Source organism: Nannobrachium achirus (genome assembly GCF_963921795.1).
Source record: "Nannobrachium achirus genome assembly, chromosome: 22".
Lineage (NCBI taxonomy): Eukaryota > Metazoa > Chordata > Actinopteri > Myctophiformes > Myctophidae > Nannobrachium > Nannobrachium achirus.
This window is the reverse complement of record NC_137829.1, coordinates 320001-332313: the sequence shown is the minus strand read 5'-3', so window position 1 is coordinate 332313 and position 12313 is coordinate 320001. Positions and strand designations below refer to the sequence as shown.

At 44.2% G+C, this 12313-nt stretch overlaps 1 protein-coding gene across 2 annotated transcripts in view; it reads right to left on the bottom strand.

Moving 5' to 3' along the window:
* Positions 1 to 372: 372 nt before the first annotated feature.
* Positions 373 to 12313, bottom strand: part of rab3gap1 (RAB3 GTPase activating protein subunit 1) — a 132200-nt gene continuing 120259 nt past the window's right edge. Inside the window, exons 24-25 of one of the 2 annotated variants that reach the window (XR_013963262.1) lie at positions 1333 to 5168; positions 373 to 1215 (exon numbers count right to left, since the gene is read on the bottom strand). Coding sequence is in view for 1 of the 2 variants with exons in the window: in XM_080753427.1 (XP_080609553.1) it covers positions 4899 to 5168 (270 nt within the window). In the remaining variant the exon portion in view is untranslated. Of the gene's footprint in view, positions 5169 to 12313 lie in introns of both variants that reach the window. The other variant, XM_080753427.1, reaches the window with a different exon arrangement.

Genomic DNA, 12313 nt, shown 5'->3' with positions numbered 1-12313 from the left:
GACATACCGTAGTCTCTCAAGAACAGACTGAGCTCCAGTTAAGTGAAAAGGACCTTTTCTTTGACGATGGCTGGCCAGATTGCTGACATAGAAACATAGGGTTTTCAAAAAACCTTAGAAAGATTCAAAAGACACAGAATCGGGTCAAAATTCTAATTTTCACAATTTTTCAAAAATAGCAGATCTACAAGCTCGCAGCGCGGCACTCGGTGCCGCGCTGTGAGCTTGTATATCTGCTATTTTTCAATAGTTAATGCATAAAATAATGATACACAATGATGTGTACCCGTTCTGAAAGGGTTAAGTGCAACAAATCAGTTAAACAAGGACAAAGAGTGAATTAAAATGTTTATTGTTACCCCGGTTGGAGTGCTTCATCAGAGGACATTTAGGACCAACAACAAGTAACATGTAGACTTTGGCCTGCTCCACAGCTTACACCTTTACGTCCCTTTAGTCAAACTAACAGTTGTCCATTTACTTAACAATTAACAGCACTTTTCTCAAAAAGAATTATCCGTACAAACGGCATTAACAACATCGACGATCACACTAAAGTCTCGGCGGCTATTATGTAATGTAAGGCTACATTTTCGGTTACAATGTCGAGTAAGTAATTGCACTTTCAGCCAGGAAGTCTGCACATTTTCTGTGGGCAAGGACCGTTTGATGGCATTTGTGAATCAGCAAGCGTTCCCCATGCAAACCAAACGACTGGCATACAGTAGTACAGTAGTTTAGTACGGGAGCCCACACAACACGTGTACAACACTGTGAGAGCCTCCTCAAGACATGCCTAGCCTAGCATCGAGCCTGATTCGCTACGTTTGTCTATTTCTCACTTCACTTCTCAGCCTGGCCACAAGGGTCCATTTGACCAGTATTTCCATTACGTAGGCAAGTCAGGAAGTGACTTGCGTTTTACATTTGACGACACTGGTCCCGCCCCCCCTCCACAGACCAATTAGAAGCCCTAGTGGCTTCTAATTGGTCTGTGGTTTTCACTCGTTTGGGCACGGAGATATCGGAGGCTTTCCAGACTGCAAAGCGGAGTGAGCAAAACAAAATGCCTAACGTAGCAAACGGGCTGGATCCCAGGCTAATATATGCTACCATTTAAGCAACTGCTGGCCGGCAAAAAAAAAGAAAAAAAAAAGAAAAAGACTGTCACCAAACAAAAAGTATCACTCTGACATTTTACCACTGAGGAGAAAGCTGCTGGCATGTTTACTTCCTCAGACATAACGTTGTTACTCTGTCTCATGTTTACTTCCTCAGACATAACGTTGTTACTCTGTCTCATGTTTACTTCCTCAGACATAACGTTGTTACTCTGTCTCATGTTTACTTCCTCAGACATAACGTTGTTACTCTGTCTCATCTACACTTAAAAAAAGTAATGTTTTTCGTGGTTTCTTACTGTAAGCTAATGAGCACAGTACAAAAGAGAGAGAAAGAAAAAGATGTTAAGCAGTCTGGTTACCCTAACCCGAGGTGATTGCAGTCCACTCTGCATAAAGATGTTAAGCAGTCTGGTTACCCTAACCCGAGGTGATTGCAGTCCACTCTGCATAAAGATGTTAAGCAGTCTGGTTACCCTAACCCGAGGTGATTGCAGTCCACTCTGCATAAAGATGTTAAGCAGTCTGGTTACCCTAACCCGAGGTGATTGCAGTCCACTCTGCATAAAGATGTTAAGCAGTCTGGTTACCCTAACCCGAGGTGATTGCAGTCCACTCTGCATAAAGATGTTAAGCAGTCTGGTTACCCTAACCCGAGGTGATTGCAGTCCACTCTGCATAAAGATGTTAAGCAGTCTGGTTACCCTAACCCGAGGTGATTGCAGTCCACTCTGCATAAAGATGTTAAGCAGTCTGGTTACCCTAACCCGAGGTGATTGCAGTCCACTCTGCATAAAGATGTTAAGCAGTCTGGTTACCCTAACCCGAGGTGATTGCAGTCCACTCTGCATAAAGATGTTAAGCAGTCTGGTTACCCTAACCCGAGGTGATTGCAGTCCACTCTGCATAAAGATGTTAAGCAGTCTGGTTACCCTAACCCGAGGTGATTGCAGTCCACTCTGCATAAAGATGTTAAGCAGTCTGGTTACCCTAACCCGAGGTGATTGCAGTCCACTCTGCATAAAGATGTTAAGCAGTCTGGTTACCCTAACCCGAGGTGATTGCAGTCCACTCTGCATAAAGATGTTAAGCAGTCTGGTTACCCTAACCCGAGGTGATTGCAGTCCACTCTGCATAAAGATGTTAAGCAGTCTGGTTACCCTAACCCGAGGTGATTGCAGTCCACTCTGCATAAAGATGTTAAGCAGTCTGGTTACCCTAACCCGAGGTGATTGCAGTCCACTCTGCATAAAGATGTTAAGCAGTCTGGTTACCCTAACCCGAGGTGATTGCAGTCCACTCTGCATAAAGATGTTAAGCAGTCTGGTTACCCTAACCCGAGGTGATTGCAGTCCACTCTGCATAAAGATGTTAAGCAGTCTGGTTACCCTAACCCGAGGTGATTGCAGTCCACTCTGCATAAAGATGTTAAGCAGTCTGGTTACCCTAACCCGAGGTGATTGCAGTCCACTCTGCATAAAGATGTTAAGCAGTCTGGTCCGAGGTGATTGGTTAGGTAACCCTAACCCTAACCCTAACCCTCTGCATAATATGGAATAAGCTCCATTTAAAGCTTGAAACAAGAGGGGGAAACTTAAATGATGGTATTAAAAGTAAACAACAGCTAAAAAACAACATTGAAATGCGGGAACGGTTGTACGACACAAAATGTCAAACACTCAAATCCTGACAATACTTTTCACCATGCAGATTTTGAAAGTAAACCCCTCTTAAAACACGTCTTTCTTTTCTGACGGAGACTTGAAACAGCCCTCCTTCAACTGATCATCCCATATGCACAGTGAAATGATGCCATAATAAAGGGCTCAAACATTTTCATTTTTGTTTCATTTAGTTTTTTCAGGAATAGGCTCTATACACAGCGGACATGTGGTAAAGACATTGGGCCACTTAACAATTATACCAATTAAAGGAGTAGTTCACCCCCAAAATGACTTTTTTTCTATTGATTAGTCATGCCATGGAGACTAGAGTTCAATAATATTTTTAGTTTTTTGTCGCATTCCTAAGACAAAAACGTGATCAAAATAAATGTACCCCCATTCGTTCCGGATGGGGACCCGTTTAGAAACGGGTCTCCATCCGGAATCAATGGGGGTAAATTTACTCGAATCAAATTTTTGTCTTAGGAATGTGACAAAAACCAAAAAAAATTATTGAACTCTACTCTCCATGGCGTGATTAATCAATAGAAAAGAAGTCATTTTGGGGGTGAACTACTCCTTTTTTTAGGTGATAGCTAGAAAACTACACTACGGTGAGGCGATAGCTCTTCACCTTGGACTATGATTGAGGCTTTACTCTCTGAGAGTGTAGAAATGGAACACTTTGGTTTCATTTGTACACTTTCAGAGATATGGTGGTCCAAAAAATCAAAATTGTTTGAGAACCAATGTGCTGCTAAACTAAATGTAGCAGAGCCTTCATTAGTATCGTTGGTAACACCAAGGAAGTAAGGGGGGGGGGGGGGGGGGGGGGGTCCCCATTCCTTTCCAATATGGCTGCTGTGCTTAGAGCCAACTTTGCTCCTTGGTGCGGGCGATCTCGGTAGACTCCCATCGGTACCACGTGGACACATTATGTCTCTTAGACTCCCATCGGTACCACGTGGACACATTATGTCTCTTTTCAACTTCTACGATGAGAAGGGTAAACCCAGAACCTCCCATAACCATAAAACGGTTCATATTCTGTGAGTCACTTTCTTTTTCATTCCCATTTTAACCAGCACCACCACGGAAAGGTGGGGGGAGGTTGTAACATAGAAAGTCACACGGAATAGCCCGACAACACAAGGGCACAAAGCTTTGTGAGCGTGTAGATCTGTTATTTACAAAAACATTTTTTTGAAAGTATATAGTATCTGAGTTCTGGGAGACCTCCCAGAACTCAGGGTTAGTAACTAAGCTCCTGAATCATAGGTTCTGAGAACTTTATCTGAAGACGAGACGAAGCTTTTAAGGGAAACAAATCCAAAACCCATGAGGTACGTTAATTAACACAGCACGGCGTGGTTCGCCTATAGTTCTTGTACTGGAAAAGAGCCATTAAATCATTTTTACCGCTTACAACCAAACCGTAGCTCCATCACCTGCAGTGGACCTCCAGTCCGTGCTACTTAATGCTCACGTCACTTCCCAGTGAGCCATAGTCAGCTATTAGTCGGATATTAGACAACCGTCTAAAAATGGGTTATAACTGGTCTAAAAGTGAACGTTTTCTTTTTAGACGGCTAGGCTTAGACTAGATGTTGAAACGTCATTTCAATGGCTATACTGTATAGACGGTCTATACAGTATATGATTAAAGTACAGCTAATCAACGTCTAATCTAAGCCTAGACGACAAAAAAAAAAAAAAAGTTATAACTCGGTTTTAGCCTAGTTGTTTATACGTATTTTAGACGTACGTCTATTACAGTGGTTTTCAACCAGTGGTCCGGGGACCACCAGTGGTCCTTGAGGGGGTTCCAGGTGGTCCCCGGGCTAAATGAGGGAGAGTCGGTAACCAAAACGACCCTTATAGATCTTTAACTCATTGAGAGTGTAAAATGAAACCAAATGGATTTGGTTTTATTTTACGCTCAAATGCTAAATAAATAATGGACCTTGATACGAAAAGGGTTGAAAACCACTGGTCTAATAATAGCCCCGAAAGATTGCTAAGTGGGTTACGCGCCCCACCCTCCCTTATCGGGTCTCGGCGTCCGGGGGATGGATGGGTGGGTGGGATGTGGTTGTGCGGGAGAGTGTACGTCTCAGAAGAAGGAGGTGTCTGAGGAGAAAGCCCCCGCCAGCCTGAAGTCCTCCCTCATCAGGACACAGAAGAGGCGTTGGGGGAGGGCCTTGGAGTAGGGCGCGGGGCGCGGCACGCAGGTCCGCAGGAGGATCTCCCTCCCGGCCGGGGGCGGGAAGTCTGGCACGGCGAGGCCTCCTCCCCCTCCCCCGCCGGGCTTCCTGTCCTCACCGGCGCCCCCGGTGGCGGCGGAGCGCCCCGAGTCCTCTTCCAGTGGAGCCAGCAGGGCAGCCTGCAAGGGTAGGGTGCATGAAATGAAGCAGTGTTAGAGAGAGAGAGTTCACTCCCAAAATGACCATTACTCACCCCATGGAGACATGAATTCATGGATATTTATTATTTTGTCGCATTCCTAAGCCAATAATTTGAGGAGACTCTTTGTGTCTACACATGGGGCAGTGTTTCTCAACCACTGTGCCTGGGGACCTTTGGTGTGAAATACAAGGTTTCCTTCCTGACAGTGACGATATTTACACCCCCGTATTATGTTCGTGTGCCCATGGATTTTTGAGTTGAGAAACACTGACATAGGGAACAAAGCAGGCTGTTTGTGTCGTCATAGGGAAGGGAACCACTGCTGGTCATTAAATCATTGGAATGCGACAAAAACTAAAAAATATCCATGAATTCAAGTCTCCATGGGTTGAGTAATCAATAGCAAAAAGGTTTTTTGGGGGTGGACAAAAAAACAACCTTTTTTTCACTTATGAAAACTAACACTACGACTGAGCTACGATAATAACTGACTAAATGTATTGACAGTTTTACTCAAATAAAGACTAGACAAAAATGCTAGGGAGGGACCAGTAGAGAAGAGATCCAGCAGAACTAAAAGACAAGTCATTTTGTGTTTGGTTGCACTCGGGTGTTGCGCTCTGAGTAAAACAGGTTCTATTTTCAGCATGCGACAAAGTGCAAAATCATACACCAAGGCTTGCCAAAATATTTTTTTGTCGACAGATTAGACTGTAGATTTAGTCTACATAGAGATAACAAGGTGAAGACATCACAGATCGAGGCTTTTATCAAATATTCAAAACCAATGTTTGAAAATATCAATACTGTAATGTAGAAATACAAGTACAAGTCCTGAATTCAAAATGTACTTGAGTAAAAGTACAAAAGTGTTGGCATCAAAATGTATTAAAGTACCAAAAGTATGTTTGAAAATAGCTGATCTACAAGCTCACAACACGTCACGACACATTGTGAGCTTGTAGATCGGCTATTGTTAGGTATAATATAGGGCTAAAGTGGTTCATATATTCATATATTATTTACATTTATGTTTTTCTAATAAATGTAGTAAAAGTACAATATTTGGATCCGAGATGTAGCAGAGTATAAGTAAAGGTATTGGAAATTGGAAACACTCAAGTAAAGTACAAACACCTCAAAATTGCACTCAAGTACAGTACTTGTACTTGTAAATGTACTTAGTTACTTTACACCACTGTCCAAATGACTGACATCAGTTGTGGCGACTGACAACTTTAATCCATGCGATCGGCGAGTTCCGGAATGCATTTGGGTCATGAAGCATTGAAGGGATGACAGGAATCTAGAGTTTTCAAACTGAAACTTCTAAATGTTCTGATCTACAAGCCAAGCTAAGTAACAGCGGCAACACGTTGTTTCCAGAGGAAGATCACTCAACAGATCGACAAGACCAGAGAGATCCGTCAGGATCCCAATGTGTGTGTGTGGATGTTGGAAAAAAGCAGTAGTTTGACTTTGATTAAAGACGACAGCGGAGACTAGCTGGCCTGAACTGGAAGGGGGAGAGAGGGGTGAACAACCAAAACAACCCAATTTATTTTAACCGAGGGGGAACGAATTGCCGAAAATGAAGACAAGCTGATTAGGAATTAGTGAATGCCTCCTCGACTAAATCTCCCCAAATCTCGCCTCGAGGCGAGGGGAGTTGAACGCTCAGGGAGGTGGGGAGGGACAAATAGGTCGGAGGGAATTGGATTCTGTGCTCGTCCTGGATTGATGATCACGTTCTTACCCAATTAGTCCATGGGCCATACGAGATGTCGGTATCGGAAAGGTGGCAAAGGTTACCATGCATTTTTGAAAAGCTCTATATCTGTAGATTATATTTTGGTTTGATAACCCTTTCTGAGACACAGCTAAATTGGTGTTATCAGCTGCTAGAGTTGGTGTCCCATTGACTTTACTATCCAGGAAAAAAAGAGCAAAAAATTAATCTACTTTAAGTATCATATGAGGGGTCTAACTAGGGGTTTTTCATGATTTCATGATAAAAACTGCCGCACACTGTCTTCACTCACAATAGATTTAATACAACGTTTCGGTCGTTCAGACCTTCATCAGGCATCCTGTTGCCTGATGAAGGTCTGAACGACCGAAACGTTGTATTAAATCTATTGTGAGTGAAGACAGTGTGCGGGACTCTTCTTTTCCATTCATCATTGTCACCGTTCCAACGCACCTGTCCCTGTAGGTGTGCATAAGGCCTTCTCCTCTATGATAAAAACTGCCCCATAAGACTATGGTTTAGTGATGAAAAGTGATGAGTCAATCACTTTTCACACTTTTGTGGGGGCCGTTTTAGCTCAAGGAATGTTTTTCGTGCAAAACAAATGCCTGCAATGGATTCAGAATCATGAAAAACCCCTAGTTTGACCCCTCATATGCTACTTAAAGCAGATTAATGTTTTGCTTTTTTTCCCTGTAATGTAAAGTTAATGGGACACCAACATCAATTTAGCTGTGTCTCAGAAAGATTATCATACCAAATTATAATCTACAGATATAGAGCTTTTCAAAAATGCATGGTAACCTTTGCCACCTTTCCGATACCGACATCTCGTATGGCCCATGGACTAATTGGAGAGTTTTGTCGCATTCCTAAGCCAGTAATTTGAGGACCGGCAGAGGTTCCCTATGGGCACAAAGGAGGCTCTTTGTGTCTCCATAGGAAATCACTGCTGGTCAACAGATGACTGGCTTAGGAAATACAATCGCCATGAATTCATGTCTCCATGGGGTGATTAATCGATAGAAAAAAAAATACTAGAAAAAGTAACAGTTTTGGACGTTTCCATCCGACAGAGACGACACACAAAGCGAGGGATCAAACGCAGCAGTTATAGCTCTAAAAAAACTGTCAACAATGGAAGCGGTGGATGAGCTCAAAATAACTCCACACACACGCAGCGGCAAGGAAAACATTCTGTGGTACAAACTAGTGTTGAATTCATCGACTACCTTTTTTTCACTGACGAAAACTAAATGAAAACCAAGCTATGATGACTAAAACGAAGACTAAACATAATGTCAAATAAAACATAATAGACTAAAATGTCAGGGAGGGACTAGTGGAGAAGAGATCCAGTAGAACTAAGAGTCAAGTCATTTGGTCGCGCTCAGGTTGTTGCGCTCTGAAAATAGATCTACAAGCTCCGTGAGCTCTGTGAGCTTGTAGATTTGCTATTTTCAGCATGCAACCAAGAGTAAAATCTACCATTACGACTAAAATGACAAAAGATGACTAAATTGTGACTAAAACTAAATACATTTTTATTCCAGACTATGACTAAAAATACATTTTAAAAAAATCCTGTCAAAATCAACTCTACACACAACAAGGAAAACATTCCGCGGTACAAACCTCCACGTCCAACAGAAAACCCTTTGCGAGCGACAACATAACGACATAAAACAAACACAAATCGTCCAATTAACTTAAAGAGGGCACAAGTGAAGTCAGGCAGGCTGGTTGTTGGGGGAAATGTCTGTGCTTTCTCTGTAGGGAGAAGGACTTTAGAATTTAACTTTTAGAAAGGTGCAAACTGCCCTAAAGGCACTGTCACTTTAGGAAGCCGTTCATGGGAGGTGAAGGAATGACAGGGGACAGATTACTTTTTTTTTGCTGGACGCTCCACTGTCCGGTAAAAGTGTCCAAAATGACCCTAATCGTCCACGTGCCTGCGTCAGCAGCAGCACCGGGCTGTAGTGGTGGTAAAAGTACTCTGTAGTGGTGGTAAAAGTACTCTGTGCATTTAGACCTGGAACCACTTTAACCATTATTTTATGCTTTAACTATTCAAAAATATCAGATCTACCCATGGATCCCTGGAACAACATATTTTTAGATGGGGGTCCACAGGCCAAATACATGTCATTTTGGGGGTCCTTGACATGAAAAAAGTTTGAGAACCACTGATTTAGAAGAAGGATTTAGAAGACATTTATTGAATCGGTTAAAAAATATTCAAAGACTTTTTCTTGATTTGTCAAAAATAGCAGATCTACAAGCTCGCAGCGCAGCTATTTTTCAATTGCTAAAGCATTAAACAATGGTTAAAGCGGTTCAAGTCTAATGTAACGTGACGCAGATGCGTTCCAGGTCTTGATGGGTTCAGGTAAAAGTACATCAGCACTGCAACGTAGGTAATAGGTATACTCAACGTAGGTAATAGGTATACTCAACGTAGGTAATAGGTATACTCAAGCAAAAGATAGAAGTAGGAAGCCAGTTTGCTAAGTGGTTACCTCATCACTGGTGAAGTCAGCCAGCTTGACATGGGGGCGAAAAGAAGGCAAGCAGCGTTGGGGAGAGAGAAGAAAACAAACAGAACATACAACAACAGCAGCAGCAGCAGCATGGAGAGAATGCAAAACCAAAAGCACACAGAGTCATCGAATTGAAAGGAAGAGAGAGAGAGGGGCTCGGCGACGTCGCCTCGTGCGATGACATCGTGTCCCCTTCAATGCAGTCACATGTCCCCTTCAATGCAGTCACATGTCCCCTTCAATGCAGTCACATGTCCCCTTCAATGCAGTCACATGTCCCCTTCAATGCAGTCACATGTCCCCTTCAATGCAGTCACATGTCCCCTTCAACCCAGTCAACCCATGCACAAGTCCCTCCATTGCAGTCACAACATTCACATGTCCCCTTCAGTGCAGTCACAACCAGGGGCGTCACACGGGGTAGGAAAGTGGGACTGAGTTACTAGGGCCCAAGTTGGAGGGGCCCCAGTAACTTTAGCTATTGAAAAATAGCAGATATACAAGCTCACAGCGCGGCACCGAGTGCCGCGCTGCGAGCTTGTAGATCTGCTATTTTTTTAAAGTCGTGAAAATGTGTGCAAATCTTTGTATTTTTTAAGCGAACATTTGTAACTCAAATTTTGCTTCTGGGGTGTCCCTGGAACTAAATATTTTGAGATGGGGGTCTGTGGCTAAATACATATAATTTTGGGGGTCCTTCACATGAAAAAGTTTGAGCATCACTGACATAGGTTTCTTGCACACATTTTCACAATTTAAAAAAAATAGCAGATCTACAAGCTCGCAGCGCGGCACTCGGTGCCGCGCTGTGAGCTTGTAGATCTGCTATTTTTCAATAGTTAACATTCATGGGGGGCCCACTGTGGAGACCCCTTACAGACTGTTGACCACATCCTGATCAGTTGCCCCAAACACCGGCCACCGAATGGCGACCTAGGCCTAAAGAACCTGGACAACGAGACACTGGAATGGCTTGCTACAACTGAGCTGAGGATCTAAAGACATACGCAAGAAGAAGAAGATGGGGGGCCCACAGTGAATCCTTGTACCCAGGGCCCAGAATTTGGTGTGACGCCCCTGGTGACAACATTCACATGTCCCCTTCACTGCAGTCACAACATTCACATGTCCCCTTCACTGCAGTCACAGCATTCACATGTCCCCTTCACTGCAGTCACAGCATTCACATGTCCCCTTCACTGCAGTCACAACATTCACATGTCCCCTTCACTGCAGTCACAGCATTCACATGTCCCCTTCACCCTGGTCAAACCATGCACATGCCCCCCCCCCCCCCCTTCACTGCAGTCACACCATGCACAAATGCACATGTACCCTTCCATTAGGTCGGGAGTGGCTTATTGTCAGTATCAGCCAAAGGCCCATGCATACTCCACTTGTATGTGACAAGATTATCACCTTTTAGGTGGAAAACGATATCCCCATAGCAGTGATTTTGAGCGTCCAACATCAAAATCCCCGTTTAGGTGAAAACCGGTCCACCTACAGTAAAAGGTGATATCCTTATCACCTACAGTAAAAGTGGAGTATGCATTGGCTTGTTGACCCCTGGGATTGCTGAGGTGGAGCGCCCGCCACACCTACCATCAGCTCCCTGCCGCAGCCAAGCCGTGCTACCCGATGCCCCGGGATCGGACCCATGACCTCGAGACGAGAGCTCTACCGACAAGCTACCCTGACACCTTCACAGTAGTCACAACATGCACATAATCCAGCAGACTACAATTATTGTGTGTGTGTGTGTGTGTGTGTGTGTGTGTGTGTGTGTGTGTGTGTGTGTGTGTGTGTGTGTGTGTGTGTGTGCGTGTGTGTGTGTGTGTGTGTGTGGGGGGGGGGGGGGGGGAGTAATGAAACAAGAATAAGTCAAACAGTTAAACTAGCCGCCAGCTGTCTGCTCAATTTAACAGTTGGGAGTCAGAGTTGACTCGTCTCCGGCCCACGCTTCCTCTTCTTCTTGGCCTTCTCCTGTCTTTCTTCTCTTCTTCTGTCTTTTCTCTAACAGAAACTCGCATCATTTTATATGCGGCCAATTTCACCTGACTTCCATCTGCATTAGATAATTGCTTACTTTCTATTTAGAGCCTGGTAACACACAGCCTATAATTTAACACTCAGCCCGTCTTGCGGTGTAAGAACGCAAAAAAAAAGAGAAAAGGAGTGATATAAGAGGGGGAAGCGGGGGAGGAGAGGAAGGAAGCATTATTGTAGCGCTGCGTCGTTGTACGCCACACAAAACACAAGCACAGGCGACGCAGGAGGGAGTCTAGCCGAAGCGCTCACTCCCTGTTGTCTTTTTTGAGGTTTCATTTTAGTTTTTTTCCCCTCCTCTTCGTTGCATTTTCGAAGGCAATTATTGTTGCGAGGAGGAGGTTGTAGCTACAGCATGGCGATGAATGTGTGTCAAAAACAACACAAGTGTGGCCGTTTTGTCGGGTCAGTGTGGCCGATGTGTCGGTGTGACCTGTGTGACATATCAGTCCTATCAGTAGGACCTTCCTAAAATCCGCATCGGACTCGAAAGAAATCAGGCATCGTTCGGCGGTGCCTCTACCAAAAGAACAACCCCCAGCACTCCACTCCTCTACCAAAAGAACAACCCCCAGTACTCCACTCCTCTACCAAAAGAACAACCCCCAGCACTCCACTCCTCTACCAAAAGAACAACCCCCAGCACTCCACTCCTCTACCAAAAGAACAACCCCCAGCACTCCACTCCTCTACCAAAAGAACAACCCCCAGTACTCCACTCCTCTACCAAAAGAACAACCCCCAGCACTCCCACTCCTCTACCAAAAGAACAACCCCCAGTAC